This window comes from Thunnus maccoyii, chromosome 1, assembly GCF_910596095.1.
Source record: "Thunnus maccoyii chromosome 1, fThuMac1.1, whole genome shotgun sequence".
Taxonomy (NCBI): domain Eukaryota; kingdom Metazoa; phylum Chordata; class Actinopteri; order Scombriformes; family Scombridae; genus Thunnus; species Thunnus maccoyii.
The window spans coordinates 1,934,070-1,957,773 of record NC_056533.1 but is presented as its reverse complement, the minus strand read 5'-3'; the positions used below and the strand labels follow the sequence as shown (position 1 = coordinate 1,957,773).

The window sequence follows — 23,704 nt, the reverse complement described above, 5'->3', positions numbered from 1 at the left end:
GAAATGCATGCAAACATGGCTGCACAAACTGATTAGAACACACACACAGCTGTATTCTCACCGAGTTAATGCAGCAATAAAATTCACATTTACAGTGCTGATGACTTTTAGTAAGTTCCACCAGGTCTATCAGGGCACTACAGCACATTAATGCAGACAGTCCAGAGAACCAGAAACAAAGTGTGAAAGATCCAAAATGCCTCAGCTGCAATGATAAGAACAGTTTGATCTGTTATTACTGGCAGCAGAGATGGTTTTTGTTCTCACTGATTATTTATTCATCACCTCTTGCCTTTCTAGAAGAAAATCAGTCTGCTGATATGTATCTGCATAATTACAACAGTCTGTCACCATTAAAGGTACATTCATTACAGTTTCCTCATAGTTAGATATGAGGAAGACAAAACCAACAATGTGTTAGTCCATCTCTCAATACTTTATGATTTCCCAACTCTGTCTGTGTCTCTCAGCCCCAAGCCCATTGGTTGCTATTGAAGATGTAAATCTTAAAAAAAAAAGCTCTTAAAGTCTGTTAATTTATTGGTCAACTTATACAAATAACAGAACACAAGCACTGTGTCACTTAGCATCTAACTAGCTTAGCTGCAGTTTAGATCAGGTTTAGCTAAGATTTAAATAGCTGAGCAATAAGAATCAATTTTCACTTCAGCTGAACCTGTTCTAAACTGCAGTTAAGATAGTGACTTGCTGATTGACACAGCATCTTTTTTGCATGCTGTATAAACACAGTGATGGGACCACGTCTGTTTTTCTATTTTCAACAGTAGAGGAATCCAATTGGGTGTTCTTGTGAGTGTTCCTGGCAGCAGGACAGTGCGTGTGGGACTGAATCAAAATAAACTACAATGTTAGCCAGTGGAACAGTGTGGCTCAGCGATGTGTTTCTAATAGTTCTTGGACAACAATGGAGGTCTACAGCACAGAAGAATAAGATATATCAGGCTTGGCTACAAACACAACATTTATTAGTAGAATTCATAGAAGGTTTGGTCATTTCATGGGATTTGATGACAATAAGAAAAATATAGAATATCCTAACCTGTAAAGTAATCAGTAACATGTCTCTCTAAACAAAGTAATAAAAGATGTGATTAAAGACTGCAGGAATCTAATGGACACAGTGAGGCAACAGGAAAACAAAAGACATAAACACAATGAGATTATAAATGGATGATTGTATTATAAATCATGGGCAAACACACACAGAACATCAATAATACTGATCCTGGTACAGCAGTAACACTGACATGATGTGGGAGAATCCCTCTGTTGTATGAATATTGCAGTGGATCTCAGTAACAAGGTCATTGTACAACTCTACAGAGCTCTGGGAAATGCATATCAATGATTAACTAAAGCTGCTATCATGTCATTTTCACAGAGGAATGTGTGTTAACGTGTGTGTGTGTGTGTAGGGAGAGAGAGGAATAATACGTGAGCAGTCTGTCATTCATGGACAGTGAGGGTGAAAATAGGGAGAAATATTGGATTCTTTCAGCTTTATGCTCCACAATAAAATGCCCACATAAATAACAGTGTAAGTGGTTCAGTGTTGCAGGGAGGGGAGGATGGTTCCCATGCAAGGCCCGAAGCCCACCCTGTGTCCATCTCTTTCACAGTAACCTAGACAGAGGAAGAAACATTTTATTTTCTCATTATAAACATACATTATGATCATGCCAGGTTCTAGACCTTTGAATCGCACACACAATCACTCTGTTGTTGTGCAACTAAAAGCAACTACTGTCCAATCAGATCTTAGTGGGTGACATTCATGCCTATTAGTGACGGAAAAATGGTGACACTATACGTTTCCAGTGAATGACCCCGTGAGCCACTGCTGTGCTGGTTCAGTCTAACCTGTGATGGTGACTTCATCTCCATCCTTCAAGAAAGTTCTGGTTTCTCCTCCTCCCACATCAATGCACTTGGATCCCCTCCATGATAGCTCCAACATGGAGCCAAAAGTCTCTGGATCCTGTTGAGATACAGCGTATATAATATACTACAAATGTACTGTACATATAAAACACAAGAGAGACAGGTAGACAAACTCTGTAGTTGGCTCCTTATGCATTATCCAGCATGGAACTGCCTGAATTGTCACATAGATGTTCAAAGCCCAGGGGCCAGATGCATCAAACTCTGTGTAGATTCATGACTAAAACTGTGTGTACTCACTAAGCCAGAAATATGCATACATATTCTTTTCATCAGATTTATAAAGTCATGTGTGCTCATGGTTCTGTTTTATAAATCTCAGTCATCGAGGAACTGGATGCATGTGCATGAGCCTCATTTCCACTCCCACAATTAACCATAAATGGATGAAGACGCCCTGAACCAGCTGTTTTCATATCAATTCACCGCCTGCTCCACCAGTCTGTTCAGCTGTCAATGAAACAAACGGAAAAGAAGTGCAGTTTCACAGAACAGCCGTCATTACACGGAACCATTCTGTGTGGCTCTTTATATGGTCTATATCATTAATTCATCATATGGACCTGTAAACCATCGTCAGCAGTGATCTCAGAAATGTAATCAATGGGTTTGTAGCTCCTATCTAAAGCAACTTTACAAGATGTGACACTACTAAGGATAAAATAAAAAGAATAAGAACAGTGTAAAAGAAAATTGAATAACAGGTTATCATTTGATGTATTTCTTCAATATATCATACATGTTTCAGACAGTGTTTAAGTTCAGTTTAGTGTTAGTTTGTGTTTCACACATGTTCTAAATTCCTCTGTGCTATGTCTATTCTAAACTTAGTTCTTTGCTGTGTAAGATGAGGCAGTTGTGTGTTTAACAGTTAAGTCTATTCTGTTATACCCTTACCTGAGCCAGTGATAAGATAAACTGTAGTTATGTAGATGTTTATGTGTAAAACTGATAAGCTTTAGAGGATAGTGTGGTTTGTCCTTAATTTAATATAGTAGTAATGTTATTTTGTGATGTTACTGTCATATATGGTCGTGAAGAAAGACTGTTCCTAGGTTAGCTGAACTTTTGACTTATGTTTCTATCTGATGGTTGGTTGCTGACCAGTAAGGTTAGTAAGCAGATGTCATAAATTCTGTACAAGTAGTATTTAAGGGACTGGTTAAGTGCCAACCTTTCAGACAAAGAAAAGATAGCTAGGTGGTATGTATCTTTGTCTCCAGAACTATGATGCATTATACTTCTGATTGTATTATTTGATTACACTATTTCATAACCTGACAATGCTCTCTTTGTGTGTTTATTGAGTGATCAGCAATTTCCCATTACAACAGCAAAATAGAATGTTGACTCCTTTGTAAATTGAAAGAATGATGAAATCAAACACAAAAGTAACTAATCAATGTTAACTTAATAAATGCACCTTTGATTGGCATTTTACAAATACCTGTGTAAACTCCAAAACCCCCCCCCCCCAAAAAAATTACACAATCAGTGCAGCTGGTTGTCAACCTAAACAAACAATGTTTTAATAAAAGATTCCGTCTCTCACCTTATATTTCATCTCCACCTCATCACATCACCCTCAGATTACTTTAGAAAAACGTATACGCCTGGTCTGAGGTATGCGTGAGGTGCGCACATTCTGTGTTTATAAATACTTGTTCATGTGCAGGAAATGGCGTATGCATGGTTTTTGTGCGTACATATCGTTTATGCATCTGGCCCCCCTGGTGTGTATACATCTTATTGGATTACAGCATCTTTTGAATTATTGTGATGGCATAAGTTTTTGTTTGTGTAAAAAGCTTGTTTATTCTTAGTGTCACCAGATCACATCAGTCGAGTGAACTTTAGAACAGAAGGTTATTGGAGAAAGAAAAGGAAAGAGGGGTTTAAATATAATGTATGACATATAAAAACAAGGGGATAAAGTGTGAAAACCCTACAATTTGTAAAAGAAAAGGCAAATTAGGGATCATTAAAATCCAAACTTTTCAAATTTCACACATTTGAGCTTTAATTCAACATTTTCAAGATCAGCATTCAATTCAACGTTGTAAGCATGAAATGTCAGACCTGACTTTACCATAATGGCTTTCTGTCTGTGTTTGCCAGATTGTGTCTCTTCTGATTTTACCTCTGTCTTGTGTAATGTTATGTAATTATGTACTTGCACGATTTGCTGTTTAACATTGTCTTCTATTAATTGCTTTGCATGTCTTTAAACTTTTTGTTCTCTGTTCACCTGCTTAATGTTTTTGCCTGTTCTGATTTTACATGTTGTTTGTTTTATTGTTGTATTAATAGTTAATCTGACATCTAAAACAGTTGAGCAGCACACACACACACACACACAGAGTTGCACATGCAGACACTAACCGGTCCACTGATGGTACCAGAAGCCAGCAGGTCTCCTGGTCTGACGTTGCAGCCGTTGACTGTGTGATGGGCAAGCTGCTGCTTCATGGTCCAGTACATGTGCTACAGATAGACAGACAGATGGAGGGAAAGAGAAAGCAAATGAGGAGAGACAGACTGTAGGATATCATACTGGATCAATACATACATTTGGATCAATGCAGGTCAGACCTATCTCTGCAGGCTGTTGATGACTGAGATCAAGGAGGGAGTTTGTACTAAGGGGCTGTGTCCACCAAAGTGTTTTTTCCTGAGGCCAGTATTTTTTGAATTGTTTGCAATGATAGTGCTGCATATTTACACTATGCTACAAATGCCAGCAGCATGACAAGGTGCTGAGCGTCTATTCTGCGCTGAGCACTGCATGTTTGGTGTTTTTTTCTGGTCGAACAATGTTCAACTTTGGGTAAATCGCTGCACTTGTCACTGTCACTTTTTACCCAGCCATCCAATCCCAGTGGAGGAGAGGCAGGACAAATACGACAAAGACCAAGCGTCACATCCTACATGCACAAGTCCTGAACAACAACAATAATGGACGTTACCCAAGTTACCAGGCTCCATCCAACTTCAGCTCTTAAACCAAATGATGGTATTCGCAGAGATGTTTCCTCCACAAAATCTCATCAACCCACCTAGACTGGTGGGTCCGTCCTCTCTCCTTACATGCATCAGCCTTCCCTTCATCCAGAGCAAGGGCCTGAGCAAGTACTCTACCTTGTGCTGACACATTCAGTATTTGTTGATAACACAAACAATTAGCGAAATTAGGTACTTGCGACACATAAATTAACCATACTTCTGCGGATATTCTTTATCATAACAACCAAAGCGTCTCAGCTGAAAAAATGCTCTGCCTCCAAAGTGCTCTCAAGCGTTCTCAGCTGGTCATTTTCAGAAGAGCGCCTGGCGCTACCCAAACCTCACAAAATAGTTCAGGACTGTAGGAAAAGAAGGAAATATCACATTTTTCACGGGACCCATATGAGTGGCCATTTGAACAGTGAGAGGCCAGGCTCAGAGAGGAGGGCAGATGTTATAGTAAATAAGCCTAAAACCCCACAGTATAGTTAATTTAACTACATGTGTAATATCACTTGATAGAAATAAGTTTATTTGTATAGAATATTTCTATAATTGTTTATTATTTGCAGTACTTTATGGGTCACAGAATGTGGTGCACATTCTTAGTTCTTAGTGCACCACATTCCTAATGCCATTGGTGTCATCTAGCACGGAAACTAATTGCTGATTAATCAATTAGTTGTTTAATCAATGATATAACAAGAAAAAAATTCAAAATGTATTTTACATCATTGTGATGTGACATAAAATTGAACATCTCTGGGTTTCTGACTCTGTTGAACACTACCTTGTGCTTTTAGAAAAGTTGATGGACAGTTTTTGGAAAATAATTTTATTGAACAAATCCTTAATCCCTTATTGAAAAAGTAATCAACAGATTATTTGATAATGACAATAATTGTTAATTGCAACCCTACTATTATCTTTCAGTAACACTTACTAAACTCTTTGCCCAGGGCCTCAAAATCTCTGTACATGCTGTATTATTTACTATAATGTAGCAATGAGTGTTATAGTGTACATGACTCAATACACCAGATTCTTACCTTGAAGTTAGACTTGCAGATGGTTGCAGGCTCTGCCATGCCCTGTCCTAGAAGAGTAAACAGACAATGTTTTCATAACATACTTCTCTCTTCCTTTTTCCTTTTTCCTCTCCTCCTTCCCTCGTACGACCCTGAGGGGGTCCGTCCCTGCCCAGGTGCTGCAGCAGATTCCCCGTTAAGCTTCCCCACGCTGCATACAACAGGCAAGCCAGTGGAATTCATTCACCACTTTTGCACGTGCCTTGTTGATGGTGTGGCCCTTGCTAGTGAAACAGTCATATTGTGGGGACTCCCCTCTCTTATGGGGACAAAAACCAAGTCCCCTTAACATAAATCATTAATTTTAGGGTGAAGCCTTGGTTTAAAGTTCAGGTAAGTTTAGGGTTATGTTAAGGTTAGGGTAAGGGTTAGGGTTAGGCATGTGGTGGTTTTGGTTAAGATTAGGGTAAGTCTCCAGGAAATGAATGTAAGTCAATGTAATGTTCTCTGTAATGGAAACATGACTGTGTGTGTGTGTGTGTGTGTGTGTGTGTGTGTGTGTGTGTGTGTGTGTAACTACAAAAGTACACAATGCACAATGAAACCATTGTGGTTTATTTGATGATAGTCACTTGGTGTGCAGTACCTTTTAGTGACACAAACAGGTTGATGTTGAAAGTGTAAGCATCTTGGTGCTGCAAGTAGGGGAGGGGCTCTGGATCCTGCAGGAAAAGGGGAAACAGGAGCTAGATGAGACAGGTCTATAAAGCTAAATGGAGAAAAGCAAAACAGTTTCTCTATGGTCTATTGTAGTGAAGATCTCACCACTAGTGAGACAAAAAAAATGTTACATTTGTCCTAATGCTTAAATTCCACCGGGCGCGTGTGCACCACGTTCCAGCTCCGACATGGCCACTGGAGCTGATGCTTGTGATCCCACCGGGTGCACTGCGGCACATTTCAGAGGCATCACAGAAGCGGCTCTCCGGTCTGCTGCTCCCGGTGGAATAGGGCACCGTGCAGAGGACGGAGCAAAAGCCGGAACGCGGCGCACATGCGTCCGGTGGAATCCCGGCGTAAGGGTAGCGCCACAGGGAGTCATGTGCTGCTAAATTGAAAGGGTTAATCATCTGTACATATCTGTACATCTTACACCTTGAATAAAACCATGGAAAAAACATGTCAGCAGCACAACAGTACCAGCTGCAATCTGCCATCAGTGTCAATCACTGGATCTGTACAGCCACTGCACTGCTGCTGCTCATGACTCAATACACAATCAATGTAAAGAACGTAAAGAACTTAATAAAAAAAAGCCTACAAAGAAACTTTGTGTCCAAGTTCTATGCAAAGTGCAATTGTGTATAACAATGTTAACTGATGTTAGCAACAGAAAGATTTTTGACGATGTGAAGCATCTTCATAAAGTGTAGGCCCTTATGAAGATGGGAGCAATTGTAGGAGCAACTGTCTGAAGAACAGAATGGTAGAATTGCAGCAATATTTGAAGAACGACATCTATGGTGTATGGTGACGTCAGAATTATGAATGAAGGGATTTTTGACAGCATGGTAAAGCTGATGTGACAGAGACAAATAGAACAGGAGGAAAAAGACATTCACCTGTAGTGGAATAAAGGCAAAACACGAGGGAAGAGATCTTCCTTCTTGAAATTTTGCTTCATTAACAATAAATATATATAAATGTGTTTATTTATATATATATTATTTTTTCTCAATACTTTCTCAATACTTATTAATACATAATGCAGTAAATTTTCATACCTGAGTAAAAAAAGCTCCTCAAAGTACTCACTACATGCTCACAGTAATAATTGAAGACTACTCTGATGAGCATATCAACATTTTCAATCTGCTCCGATCTTCTCTCACCTGGACTATGGTGGCAGAACAGTGAGTACACTGTTCACAAAGATTTTAGTAAGAAACTTCACCTCAAACAAATAAAATCAAACTAACAGACTTTCATAAGTATAACTTTCAGGAATGCATTTTTGTCCCATGATGGTCTAAATGCTTTTCAAGATATTTTTCTGCCTTGAGAGGAATAATATTTAGGTGGTTAACTCTGAATCCTAATACTTAGTTTTTGTCGTGGAAATAACAGTAACAGCTCTCCAAACTGTATACTGGTGGAAGTTGTAACCCTGGTACTAACCTGGATAGGGTTGGACTCTGCAAAGGGTAACAGTGCCTCCATGGGGACAACCCATGGTGAGATGGTCGTCCCGAAGTTCTTCCCCAGGAAAGGACCCAGAGGAACATACTCCCACGACTGGATGTCCCGGGCTGAAGATAAACACACAAATTTGTGCTTAAGTAGGCAGATAATGGTGCTGTATTGCTTATTAGCCAGGAAATAACAAGATATAGACCTGAAACTTGAACTGCTCTGTTAAGCCAGGAAACAAATAATTCATATGATGCTCCTGTAATAATTATCCAAGAACCACAAAAGGTTGCTGTCACTTGAACCTAAATATGTGTAGTTGTGGTGCACTTGCTGAATCAACTGATTCTGGTGTTGTTTTTTCAAAAACAATCTCTGTCCACACAAATGTTTCAGTACTGTTTTAGAATTAATCTCTGTCCATACCAACACACCTGAAAACGCATATCACATCACCATTCACGTACACTGGGCATGCGCGAACCGGGGTAAACAGGAAACGGTTTTTATTGTCCCTCTTGTATTGTACTGTTTACTCCGCGGTTGATTGCTTAGTTTCAGAAAATACTACAGGAAGAACAGCAATGGCAAAAAGTAACAGCTGCTAGCATAGACAACAAGGTCAGCAACACCTATTATTCGTTATCCATGTTGAATTAACACTGGTAGTCAAGGCTGATGTTGTTTGTTTTCTTCTGGAAAAAGATCACGTGACAGGGGCATGTCAAATCAGGGAGGGACACATCGTAACTAATAAGAACCAATCAGGAAGTGAACATGGGTGTCTGCGTCATTGTTTTCAAAGGTCTCTGTTTTAGGGGTTTGAAAACGCCGGAGTAGTGTGAATCCTAGGTTTGAATGTATTAAAAGTTATGCATTTACAATGAAAACATATCAGTCTGGATGTAGCCTTAGAAGGACAGTCTCCATTGACAGTTCCTTGAAATGTCTTGCATATGTGGCACAAGTGGTTTGCTCACAGGTGGCTGGGCCCTCAACAATATTGTATATTGTATTGTATTACCTTGTTTTAACAATCCTTAACTTAAGCAATTGAAGACATGGCTGGAGTTCAGTACTTAAGTGCTTTAACCCACCCATGGGGACAACATGAAACTTTTCAGTTTCTGTAGTGTAGTGATTATCAAATTTGCCTAACATGTGAATGGTCCCCGGTTAGAAACTGGACGGGAACACTTTGTTCATGTTTACTACTAGTAATTAATAAATTCAAGCAATGCTGACTCAGATCATCAACACACTGGGCACAATGTAACACTATGTAAAACTCTAGAAAACAAATAACAAATTAACCCATACACATGATGAATCACTATGTCTATTTATTCTTTTGGGCTAGCTTTCTGTTTAGCCTATTTATTGATTTCTGTATGTGAATGAGGGCAGTTCATATCCTGACTGTAATGCTCTGTTGGACAGCAGGAACATGCATGATGTTGATGTGTTACTTTTGTCTGGCTTGGTGAATAATAAAGCAGCTGGTAGAAAACTCAACACTCCCCATTGGGGAAAAAGAGGTAGTGGTGTGCTCGAGGACTGTCTTGAATCATATAAAACTCAAGAAAAAATGCAGGTGCTCTTCCCCATTGGGTAACTGAACCCCAGTCTTCCACTTGAAAGGTGGAGATACTGACCCCTATAATAACGAGGACTGTTGCATCACTATTTCTGGCACATCAATTGGCTCCATTGTGCTTAGTGAAAGTTCCAGATTTACATTTGGACTCTGTTGTCTTTCAATGCCAGTAAAGAGGTCTCCTATGTTAAAATCTGATGTTTTGTCATTGTTGACTCAACCATCCACTCCAACTTCCTCCCTAAGGTGACTTTGTTGCTCTATAGCAAATACAAAGAATTACATGATGTTACAAACAGCGCAGTGGCTAGCACTGAGAACACAGGGGTCATGTCTTTAGCATTTTTTATGAAAATTTTCCAGTTTTAGCAATATTTAAGTAGAGATTAGCATATCAGAAGAACTGTATTTCCCCAATAGAATTTTATCCCTGGCAGTGTAGCCAGTCATGTTAAATGGATAAACAAAATATGACAAATCCAAAACTAAAGCATTTTAGTAGACTTTATTCCTGGTGTTCTCTGAGTAGTGGGGTATGTGTTGGGAGACTTAGAGTCAGGGTCTCAGGATATCTGAAATCTTGGTTCCTGTCATGGCTGGAGGAGTAAATAAACTGGAAGAACAGGTTCAGTTCAAAATATAGTGTTTGGGGTGAGATGGTGACGAGCAGTCACTGATGCTCCTCTCTTTCCAAACCTCAATGTTGCATCTATGCTGCCACAAACTGGTGGGCATGATTAGCTTACTCCTTTGAGGACACAAGTAAAAATAACAGTTTAATTTACGTATCCAATGATAAGTCAATCCATGTTGTCTAGTCACTGCATTGATCAACACAAAAAAGGATTCAACCCACAAAATTAGTTATTTACTCAAAACTGCTCATATTGTTCCCACTTGATTCCAAGAATCAGATGTGTAATGCTTTTCACACCAAATACATACACATTCCCACATATATATCATTAAAAACAAATATAAATAAATCAATAAATAAGAATAATTATAGGAAAGTGTTATGTTAAAAGTGAGTTTTCAGAAGGGACTTAAAAGAAAATATTGAATCCCATTTTATCACACAGTAAACTGTATACAGGTCAGCCAACCATCACAATCTGACTCAGATTAAAGCCTCTCTCTCACAGACTGCAGTCTCAGCTACTGGGCTGAATTAGACAACTTTAAAACTTGCTTTATTAAATGTGAGACCTTTAACAGGACAGGCTGTACTGGTTAGTGACCTAATTACAGATCATAAGCTGGATGTATTATTTTGAACTGAAATTTGGCTGGATTCAAGTGGTAGTTTACAGAGGCATCAACGCGAGATTTTAACTTTTCAAATGTTTTTAGGTCCGATAGGAGAGCTAGAGGTGTAGCAGCACTCTTCTCTGATATGATTTTTATGTAGGCGACTGGTTTTTGGTGAGTACACTTCATTTGAATATCTTGCACTGATACTGAAATAAACAACTCATGTCTTATTTATTATAGCATATCGACCACCAAAAACAACCAAGACTTTTATTGATGAAGTCAATAACTCGTCCCAAACATCCTTAGATTTTGATTTTATATTGACTTCTGGTAACTTTAATATCCATGTAGACAACACTGGAGACTACTATTCTAGAGAGCTGAACAACCTGCTGGAGGCCTTTGGTTTCTCTGAGCATGTAACTGGAACCACTTATGAACTGGGCCATACCTTTTATGTCCAAAGGAGTTAATGTTCTTTCCGTGTCAGCACTTAACGTTGCTTTATCAGACCATTACAACATGTTCTTCGAAATCAGTCTTGATCCTGTAAGGGTCAACTTTGTCAAAACTGTCCAGAAACAGTACCTTCCTGCGAACTCAGCTGACATCTTTGCTACCAAATTCTGTAATGTTGTAACATCTAATATGTCATCCTCTGGTGACATGGCACTTACCTTTAATCAAGGTACTCAACTGGTTTTAGATGATATTGTTCCTGTTAAAATCAAAGTGTTTTCTGATAAAAGTAAAAGTCTGTGGCTAACGGATGAATTGATAAGGAGGAAGAAATAGACTGCAGAAGGGCTGAGCATAAATGGCTTAAAACCCAGCTTATGGAGCATCCTGATACTTACAAAAATCTATTAATTAGTCATAACTCAGAAATTAGAAAAGCGAGGCAATCATATTTTAAAATATAATAAACAATAATACACACAATTCAAGGGCTCTCTTTTCCACTATAGATAAACTTTTAAATAACTTCAATTCCAGGTGAGGCGTGAGGTTTTTGCAGCCTCCTTTCACAATAAAATAATGACCATTAGGGAAAATTTTCCGATAATCACTCTTGCTCCTCCCACCCTGCCTACTTAATTTGCTACTATATTGGCAAATTTTGCACCAGTTCTCTTGATCCCCTTCCCACTTTTTTTCCAAAAGCGTATTTAACTGTTTATCTAAGGATATTTTAACTTTGTAAACAACTCCTTACAATCTGTAATCTGTTAGCAAACAGTTGCTTATTTCCATATCTAGCAGTTACGGAGCAACATTATCATTCATTTGGAGTCGTGTTTGTGTCCACCTGGTGAATGTAAGTCCGATATTCATTCTCTTTTAGCTCTGCTTTTGTTCTTTAGCTGCTAAATGCTCCATTATGCTCACCAGCTAGTCGCTATCTGTGTCTGTTTGTTTGTGTCTGTGTCTGGTGCTGAGCAGGTAGTGTATAGTGGGTTTTTAAAGCTTTTTCTTTGAAAACAGCTGCCTCCTGCAGCCCAAAAAGTTGCAGCCAGACAGCTAAACAATGAGCTGAAATAGCCCTATAAAGCTCCGTGAAAACAAGCACAACTGATAATTCTCTGAAGGTTCATCACTACAAGTGATACCTCTCACATTACACATTGTCATTTCATACATTGTTATTATAAAAATATTGCTTATATCTGCTTTAAAGTGAGACTATGAAGCTAGTGATCAAGAACAAAAAAAAAGAACTACTGAATGTAATTTTATGATGCTTGTCAGAGGGGTATGTATCACAAAGCAAGATTAGTGAGTTAGCCAGCTATCTTTTGGCTTGACTCAGTTTTCTGGGATCACAAAGCTGGATCACTTTTGCTGATACCGTAGAGTCTGTATTGTGTGTTTGTGAGGACCTTAAAGAGAGTATGTCATCTTTACCCTGTACATGACCACAGCAGAAATTTCATTTGCTTGCTTTTGTGAGGAATGTAAGAAACTGTGGAAGCGCCCCGCTGGCTTAATGGTTAAGACACATACCATATAACAGTGGCATCCACAGACCTTTGTTGCATGTTATTTTCTTCTCTATCCATTCTCTGTATCTATTTACTTTCAGCTGTGAAATAAAGGCCCCCTAAAAAGCCAAAAAACAACCTTAAACAACAACTTGACGCTTATGACAGTTCAGATAATAACATTATTTCCCTCCACATTTAAAAACCTGTTTTCAGGACATTTTATCACATAATCCCAGGCTTTCCATGATGTGTAGGAACCGTAAATCATTTTCAAGCAGATACAACAAGAACGTTCGTGTGTTGTACGGAGGCTCTTACCACTCCAGTCATTCATGAGTACCATGCCAAAGATGTGTTCATGAGCAGTCTCGATGGGAATTGGCTCTCCGAGCCGGTTCCCTCCACCAACAAAGAAGGCCTAATCAGAGGGAAAAAAGCACTTTTAAATATAACAGCAATAATGTATGATGTTGTGTAATACTGAATAACACACAGATTGAGAAAGTTAACAGAGAGAGGGCAACTCAGGCCCTTCTCTCAGATAGCTCACATGTTGAAATTTCAAGAGCTATTCAAACATTACAAACACAACCGATTAGACAAATTAAACACTGTAATCACCATCTCCAGTTCAATGTCCAACTGCTTTGATGGTCCAAACACTGGGGGTTTCGCTGAGAGAAAGGAAAGAGCAAACGTGGTTATCACTTACTGGTCTCTGTATACTTGTACTGTTGTGTTTAAAGTGTTTTATAAGCCTATCAGGTTGAAGAATTTTCTCTAAATCCAAATCTATATCTTATAATCACCCAACACATACAATATTTTAAACAGCCAAATGCATATTGGTTGCATATGCTTTTTTTCATCCAATGGTGAGTGCAAGCTTAGCTGTATTGAGTAGGTATATTATTGATTTTGAATTGAGTAACAATAAATGAATAATATAAATGTTCCATCAGGATCTTACTCTGATCAGGTCTCATCTGGCCTGAGGGACGGCGAATGGGGGTCCCAGAAACAACCACTGACGATGCTCTACCATGGTATCCCACTGGAAGCCTCAACCTGCACAGAACAATAATCCAGTTAACAACGCAAAGCTTTTTAATTTACATTTGCTTCACATCACCCACATCAATGTTGGTCTTTTAGCTGTGTATAAACAAGACTAAGAATACAAAATATTGGACAAATTAGTGCAAGGGGAAAAGTCACCAAAGTCAGGATTCATCCTAAGTGGCAACTATCATGGCTTGAGGCTGAAGCCAATGCGGAGCACCATAAAGCTCCACCAATGACTGCTAGATGCTCCAGCTGTCTCCCATTCAAAAAGTCTCAAGTTCTCTCTCTCTAAGTCAATCTTTTTTTTTTTTCAAAGAGTCATTATGGTCTCAATCTCTGAATTCAGGCCTCTAATAAGTGTGCTGGTGGTCATTTTGGAAATTATTGCCCTGTTAATAAGATTTGAAGACTTTTAGTAGCTTTGATGTCTGCCGTGTTGACAGTGATCGACAGCTGTGATTGACAGTTGGCTCACCTACTCCTCTCTCAAGCTCTGCAATACGCACTGAGTTGGACTATTGTTCCAATATTTCACTAAGTTTAATGTTACTTGATCATGATACCTGCCCTGTTAGCACAGTTTAGCTAAAGGAGCTAACATGAGCCCAGTGTGCAGCACTTGGTGTTCCCAGTAAGCTAGCATTAGCTTTGGTCTGAGGTAGCAGGGCATGTTTCCAGAGCAGGAAAGGCAACACCAAGCACTCATTATTTGGAAGGTCCTGGCTCCAAACGGAAAAGATGGCACTGATCATATAGCTTCAAACCAGCTCCAATGAAATCAACAGGTGATGTCACATCTCGCTATATGTCCATCTTTATATAGGCTATGATTCATCCTCTGGGGACCAGGAATATCTGTACCAATCTATATGGGCAAAAAGCTTAGCGCAGTAATAACCAGCATGCATAAACAAAGAAAAGGCTACTTAAGGGAGACTCTCAAGGGACTACTCCAGCGTGCAAAGCAAGGGTCACATGACAACCAAGACACAAAGCCACTTAGTGGTATCCTCAGCATCTTGAAAACAAAGGAATTAAAACTAAACCAGTGGACATCACTAATCTTTGCTGATCATTTTGAAACAAAGACTTGAGGTCTAGTATGAATGATCACCCTAATCCTAACGGTCCATACCCTAACAGAATGGACTGTTGTTGTTTATAGTTATACAAATGATCTTTCTCTAGGTTTAGTTCATTCACATGCATGTATGTTTGCAAACGACAGAACAGCAATAGCATGAAGGAATATCTAACAAATTACAGCAAAGAGAAAAATGAAGCAATTGTATTCTAATATTGTAGCAAGTTGAGGTTTTGCAGTGAAAAGAACTCAAGTGGAGAAATAGTCTCAGGTTTTGAAGCAGTCCCTGTGTCCCATAGACCACACAGCTACAGGAAAATGCTGTTTATTAGTAACAGAACCATCAACACCGTGCACGCTCCATCGCACTCATACTGGAGGGAGGTAATTAAATGCACACATAACTTCACTCATGGTGTAAAATGCCTTCTTCCATAACAGCAAACTGTAAACTACTGTTTAAAAAAACATCGTAGAGTTAGTGTGAAGAACAGTAACACTAATCACCGTGTACCAGATAACATCTGTGGTGATATAGAACCTATAAACCTATGTCCGTAAACACATCAGATCATGCTGGGAACTCTGCCCACTTACCCCAACGCTCTACAGTATGTTCAAATTGAAGAGGTCACCGAAGCCAAATTATTGGAAATCAAAATACAAAACAATCTGACGTGGACAGCTCATATTGCTGACCTTTCAAAAAGGTGATGAAAGCAGGGATGGTTGGAGAAATTGCAAGCTTCTTAACTAAAGATATTTGTGAAGTTATATCTCACAATCTAATATATAGCCATATCAGTTACTGCTGTACAGCTCAGAGAGATATAAACAGATTACAGATTGCACTAAACATGGCAGCAAGGTTGATCCTATGACATTGCCTGACTTGACATGGTGGGAAGCTCTGGCAGACAGGAAGAATCATCTGCTTAACAAAGTACAGCGTGTCCAACTCTGACAGAGCTGCTCAGGCAGCCTTGGCATTCCTCCCATCAGGGTCTGAGATGAAATTAAGTCTGTCTGTGTTGTGTGACTGAGATGTGCTGCAGGGATGCTCTGAAAGTCCTGCTGCTGTGTTCAAATGCACACTGATGTTCTGAGGCCCAAATCAATTAGAGAAACCTTTTGGTGTCCCTCTACATATCACTGTTTGCCGAGAGCCTTGAACAGTTGTTTCAGGATGTCGCTCAATATCTGCCCCCAACACTGGGACTGCATTTAGGCCTCTTGGCAAGCCTTTTTATTCACTCCATCAACCATTTGTCAACAGCTGTTAGTATAGTGTTTATTGACAGTGTACCAGTTTGGCATCAGAGCATTTTCCTTTCCCCGGAACATGATGCCAACGTTGGTGGCATGATCCTTGGAGGAGTAGAAGTCGGTATAATCACCTGTGAAGAGAGGGGAGTTCATGAGAGGAGCAGGCTGGAATATACCATCCTATTAGTGAAGTCTATCAGCACAAACTTGACTGAAGCCTGAGCCAAGCTTGACTGAGCCAAGTCATGTCCAATAATAGAAAAGTAACATGTCATTAAACAGTGCCCCCTGGTGCTGATGTACCTTAAATCCATTTAACTATGTGAATGTTGTTTCCTGCATTTATTTATTGTCATTGGGCCTTCTATAATGATGGTAATCTAACAAAAGAAATTCCTTTTTTTAATTACAATTGTAAAATTACAGTTGAATTCTCCGATAGCAACCTGACAATGATATAATGTACACAACATAACCAAAAGTATATGGACACTCCTGCCTACAGACTTCAATGTACTTCTGATTTGGGTTCACTTTTCCCTGGTTTTTATATTTCATTTCAATGAAGGGAAATATTAATGCCACAGAACACTGATAGAGTTTGTGTTTGTCCCTGCTCTTTGGGTGATCTCATGAATGAGGTTCCAAAGTCTGGCCTTCCCAAAAGAGTGGAGGTTGTTACAGCAGCAGATTACAGACATGTTCAAGTATCACATATGGGTATAATGTTAGAATGCCACACGAGTGTTAGTGTCCACCTACATTTGCCATATAATGTACTCGCATTTTTATCTGAAAAATCAATTCTTGTATAGAGAGGACTGTCACTGAATAAGCTCTGACTGAATTACAGTTTTAGCGTCTTTTTACAATTCTAGCACCTTTTAATTACACTTCTTCACCTTTAAATAGAGATAATTTCCCTCAAAAACATTGCAGAGGAGGGCATGGTATTGTTCTCAGCCCTGTGGAGTGTTTGCAGGACCTCCTGTCAGGCTTTTACAGTCCCACAAAGCTCCACTAATCAGCGGGTTAGGGAAGCCTAAGAGACAAAAGCCAGGACAGGAAAGGTGGTAACTTTTCTCTGTAATCACATAATAACAGTTAAAGGCCACCTTCATGATTATATCTGTATTTTTATTTATGTACTTTAGAGAGTCACTCAAACTGTGACTATAAAACTAGTTACCAGTGGACTCTTGGCTCCTGTTGGCATGAGGGTTAACAACAGTTTTAACACAAAGAACACAGGAGAGGCTCACCAATGTCTGCAGGAAGATGCATGGTGGCTGCACTCTGATGGATGAATGCTCTGTAGAGACAAAGACAGAAAGACAGTGAAGGACATTTCCAATGACCTTATGAAAACATTTATTTTGTGTGCATCAGAGGCATTCAGAAGCTTGATAAGCAGGAACAACCTCTACTTTACTATTTTAAAATGTATTTCTTATACTGCAACACAATTCGTTTATAATGAGACAAAAGGACACAAATGTTAAATATGAATTTATTTTCAGTACATGCTACAGACCAAATTTAATAAGGAATGAATGAATGAATGAATGAATTTACTTTTTTTTATTAAAGTGTCCTGCCACTGCATGGCCCATCCCTAATGAGAAACATTTTCAAGAATCCATGTTTCACTTCCAATTGTGCTGATCACAAATTAATCTAAAGGAATATCACAAAAAACAAAAGAACAAACGCACAACCTAATAAAGAAAATAAGAATAATAACAAAAAATAACAACAACAAGAGTAAGCAACATCCATTTATAGTAATCCCAACACAATTTCAGCTAGTTTTAACATTTTGAGTATGCTTCTTATTCTGATATGCAGCTGGCGTGTGATTGTATTCTATATCATTATCCTCAGTGAATATTACTTCCAATAACCTAATTTCCCTAAAGTATAAACAGTTTCATCCTATGTCATGTTAGCTGATCTGTTGATGTTGCATGATATGATTGGCTTGTAAGAACTGCACAGCACATCTCTCATGTGAGAGACTGGAAACTTGAATAATAATGAACCTCGCCCCCTCATTTCACCTTTTTTTATAAACTAAATAATCCTGACAGCAGTCATGCCTGGTTTTGCTGTTTTTTGCTCCTCTCATGACTCACAGCACAGCAGTTGAGTGGCGTAAAGCTGTTGCAGTTGCTGTTATGTTTTTGACAGTAAAAACAAGTTTATTTTTCAACCTTCTGTGACATCATTGATTGGGGTGTGACCAGAACTACACAAAGCATTAGCCCGGTGAAAACAATGAAAGCCTACTGTGTGGACTCTTGCATGAACAGACTGACCTGCTCCGAAGACTGACGTCATCTCTCAGTGTGGTCTCATTGGCTGACAGCAAGAACTGCAAGGTACTCCTGGTCTCCCTCCAGGCCTCATAACCCAGAGCCATGAAAGCATTTAGTGTGGGCTGGTAGGGAGGTAAAGACAAGGAATATGGCATATTAATATATATCACAGCACTGTGCTTGATTTTACACCTATGCCTACTTGAACAAGTGCTATGTAAAGCTGAGTGATGCCAGGATCAGACTACACAATTATATCTGTCCTCTGGGATTCTCACTGCATAGGCATAGATTTGGGTATGAACAGTAGGGTCAAGGTGCTTGTGAATTGTCAGTATTTTTATAGATGTCAAACGATCTCATCATTTTAATTGTGGCTAAGTCTATGCAGGACTGCCAGGTTTGTGTGTTTTCTGTAAGTAGACTAGAGGGTGGAGGAGTGAGATATTTAATGGAGATATATAGGGGATACCTGACCTAATGATTGGGCAACCCACAGGCTGAATGCACACTGTAGGCTTACCTTACTGTGTCTGTGAGGTGATTGAACTTGCTGTGAAGTTGAAGTGGTATATGGCCTTTTAATTGATTCAAACGTCACAGAACTAAAAATTATTTGTTTGCTGGACATAAATAACAACAGTCAGTTGATATTACTTTTTATTTGAATTTCAGCCCTAAGGTGTTTCATTGCTCGAACATCATTTAACATTAATCAACATTATTGTTATTTTTTATTGTAACTCTTAATGAGAGTGCCCCCAAATGCAAAAGATGGAGGAAATATAGCTCATTGTTAAGAAGAGCCTAAGTGTAGGCAACATCTTATCAATCTGTAATCAATCCAAACATACTCTTAAACATCAGTAACTTGTGTAGCATTAATGTTTATTAAATGCCATCCCTGCCCCTTTTCATGAGGTGATTATGAGTTGAGCTATGATTTTATGGATCAATATACATTGGACTTTATTTATAAGGTCAATTAGCTGCACCTTGTCCAAGTGATTGGTTTGTCATTCATCATTTTATCAGGAAAATCCTGGTTGGAGCAACGTGACCATCACAGAGACACACAGACAAGTGTTTACTTTACTTGAGTAAAAGTAGCAATACCACAATATATGAATACTCTGTTACAAGTATAAGTCCTGCATTTGAAATCTTACTTATGTAAAAGTACATAAATACTATCAGCAAATTGTAGTTTAAGTATCAAAAGTAAAAGTAATCGTGCCACAGAATTGCCCATTTCAGTGTTATGATGTTATATATATATATTATAGCATTGGATTATTATTACAGATGCGTTCATGTTTAAGTAGTATTCTCATGTTGGTCAATCTGATCAAGCTGATAGAGGTGAGGCTAATATTCAGTTTTACTTATTTATATAGCACCAAATCACAACAGAAGTTATCTCAGGGCACTTTTCACATAGAGCAGGTCTAGACTGTACTCTTTAATTTACAGAGACACAAGTTCCAAGATTCAAGATTCCGAGATTCCGACTTCCTGTTAGACTTAGGGTATGGCTCCAAGAGGCTTTTTTGTGCATCTGGACATGATACAAGTGCCTCCCAAATTTCATTCATCTAAGTCTAGGGGGCGCCATTGAGCCGTTTTGGAACACCTAAGCCAAAAACCCATATCCGATATCAAATTTCGCCACTTCTGATGAATGTGGAACATTTTGTGAGTTTTCGAGCATTCCTCGCACCATGCCCCAGCCAATTTGTGATATCAACTCAAAGTACTTACTAATTCAGCGTGCAAAGTTTTGTGAGTTTTTGCACATCCTAAAGACCTCAAAAATGTGTTTGTAAAATGAAAATTGAGACACAAAATCAATATGGCCAACTTCCTGTTGGATGAAAAAATTTCAGAAATTTTTTTTCAAGGTATAATGATGAGACCAATGACCCAACCAAATTTCATGAAGATCAAAGAAACTTGCCCGCTGGCCACACCCAAGCCCAATCATTATAAAAGATAATAGATTTCTGCAGTTGAAACACGGTATAGAACTTTTGTGGAGGTGGGATTTAGTTTAAAGGCTCCTGACATTGAAGTCCACCAACATTTAACTGAGCTAGCTTGTCTCACTCCAGTTATGCATACAGTGGCAGGGCCAAAGGGCAGATTTTGACTGTTAATCACAAATTAATTAACGTCATAAATGGTAGTTAAAATAGCAAGAAAGTAAAACCACCAAAGATGGACATAGTAAACTCACCATCAGTTTGCTATCATATATTGCCCGGTATTAGTGATTGATGCCAGATTAAAGATGACATGAGCACTACATGTGATTAACATTATAAATCAACATACCTGGTCAAAGACATCCTGATGTTTGGACATAACAGGTCCTCGAAACAAGGACAATATCACACTGAGGTCCAGTATCTGGTCTCCAATGGCAACCCCAATGCGACGTTTGGGCTGAAGAGATAAAGCACACCACAACAGAACTTCAGATGATCCATGCTTCGACTGCACTGAATCTATCAAGTGGATCTCTTCTTTCAAGTTTGCAGTATTTTTACTCAGTGACCTCATTATGTGCCAATTTGAGTATTATATTAGTTTTTAGTACACATCCTGTCTTTAATATACCTACTTCAATTTTAGTGCATTACTGTAGTTTCATTTATGGTGTAAGATCAGTCTTGACATTAGTATTTTGGGGTAGCATGATAACAATAGAAAGGATCAGGATCACTGGTATACTCATACCTGCCATGGTGCACTTCACCACACTATGACTAGCAAGTATAAAAAGTATCTTTTCCCCAGTAGACATCATCTTTCCTCAATGCACCACTTTTTTTCTAAAAGTTTTATTTTGAAAATTGTGAGCAGAAGTCCTTAGTATTGTATTCTGACTGACTGGCTTCACAACACATCACTGCTTGTATCCTGTAGAAAAGAAGCAAGCTGCACTTACGTTATCGGATGTGGAGAATATTCCATAAGGAAGGTTGTGAAAGGAGAAATCAGACGTTGCTTCTACTTTTATGAAGGACATCTTCTCTTTGGCTGTGGTATTCTACTCAACTTGACTGAGTTACTGAGTGACTGAGCGGCAGCAGTAAGCACCTCCAGATGTTTAACTGCAGCCTTTGGACAGGCCCGCCTCCCACTGCACAGCCAATCACATGCTGCCTGTAGTATCCACCCTAATGCAGACCTCTGGATGTTAATGTAAACCAGCCTGCTAAATGACTAAGCACAATTCTACTGATCAGTCTTATCTGTTTTTAGGAAAAGGAAGATTCTAAAATGCTTAATGTGAAACCAGTTTAATGAGAAAAAATATTTTAAAAGTTTCAACATAAGCAGACAGCAACAGATATTTAGGAAACTGTATTCGACATGATTTTGGATTATTCCTGAATAAAAGTTGTAAATAATTACAGTAAGTACAGAAAGTAAAAATTGAAAATAATTTATCTTTGATTAATTAAAAAACTTGTCATTACTGTATTTAAAAAAATGGGGAAATGAAGTACTAAAGAAGTGAACTTCAAAACAAGAGCTGACTGTAGTATAAGAAAAAAATGATACAGGCAGCATAAAAGAGAACAAATACCTTAATGTGGACAGGCATTGACTGTTAGTCAAGTTAGGCAAGTATGCCCTTTTAATATATTTTGTCATTTCCCCAAATATTTTTTTGCTTCTTTAAGCTATTTTCAAATTTTCAAATCTCCTGCGAAGGTCTTTATCCTGCCTCGCTGTCATAAGGATCTCCTGTTTACAGTATATCTATGTATGATGCCTTATACCAAATCTTTTAATCATCGTTTAGTGCTTCTGAACCCTTTCGGAATGAAAATTATTAGTCATGATAATGGGCAGCACATAAGCTCTTGAATTGTTGCATCCCAGTGCTGTGAAGTCATACAGGTTCCAGGTATGAGTCTGCAGGGCTGTTGGCTGGGGTCGTTCTGTTTGGATTTCTCCCACAGTCAGAGAAATGCAGGTAAGGTGAATTAAAAAGTTTAAACTGAGGGGTCAAAATGTTTGGACCTGTGAAGACCTCTAGTGAAAGACAAACACTCCTTCCTTTTTCTTTCTTTTTTTGACTTTTCAGTCACACAAATTCTAAAGTTACTGGAGATGTAATATCAACAACGTGATAGCTAACAAAAGAGGAACTGGTAAAACCTTGTCATAAATGATGTCATGTTTAATGCATGAGTACTGCATCAATGATCATGATCAGATGCACAAAAAGAGTATCAATTTTGTTGAAGATTCTGGATTATGACTTTGTATGGAGCCTCCAAAGTCCCAAAATGTGTCATCTATATATGTATATCTGTCAGGTTATATATGTTTCAAATGCTTGGTTTACACACACATGCTATCAAATGTTGTCTTCACCCAGCTGATACTTCTGCACCATATGTGATCGAAACTTCCTCCATGGTTTTACATTTGTCCCCCAACAAAATATTGATGACGCTATTAAATATGAATTCCTCATATGTCCATGAGGCAAAGAGATCCATTGTCATTAGACTGTGGTAACATGGGAATCTGTGATATGTGCATGTGGAGTATAATGATAGTAAAATAATACAATAAATTAATATTACACAGATTTTTTTTCACTTACATTTTACTGTACTTTGACTCAATTGTGATAGTATTGTTCATTGCATTAGGAGTCAAAAGTCATAGGGACTAGCTTTTTTAATTTTTTTCGTTTTCAAATAATAAGTAGCAAACAAATGGCACAAGGCTAAAATGATATATATATATGTGTATATACGTTTGCAATGCAAACACGTTTTTATCGTTGTAGTGCAAACTTTGCATACAGGTATGTTTGCATAGTGGTATAACAGTGGTATAAGTGGTATATACAGCCATGCAACCTTCATATGATTTAATAATGAGTCTGATAATGATGACTAACAATAAATAATAATGAGTAA

The 23,704-nt window shown here is 38.5% G+C and overlaps 1 protein-coding gene across 1 annotated transcript; it reads right to left on the bottom strand.

Moving 5' to 3' along the window:
* Positions 1-1,042: 1,042 nt before the first annotated feature.
* Positions 1,043-21,866, bottom strand: fah (fumarylacetoacetate hydrolase (fumarylacetoacetase)). Its single transcript, XM_042414328.1, has 14 exons — positions 21,706-21,866; positions 21,090-21,200; positions 18,756-18,877; positions 17,700-17,749; positions 16,478-16,568; positions 13,993-14,090; positions 13,644-13,696; positions 13,341-13,440; positions 8,172-8,302; positions 6,640-6,715; positions 6,015-6,061; positions 4,345-4,446; positions 1,882-1,999; positions 1,043-1,644 (listed from the first exon to the last, which is right to left on the bottom strand). Exons 1-14 carry the CDS (start codon positions 21,784-21,786, stop codon positions 1,568-1,570), a joined length of 1,257 nt encoding a protein of 418 aa, XP_042270262.1. The 5' UTR covers positions 21,787-21,866; the 3' UTR covers positions 1,043-1,567.
* Positions 21,867-23,704: the final 1,838 nt, after the last annotated feature.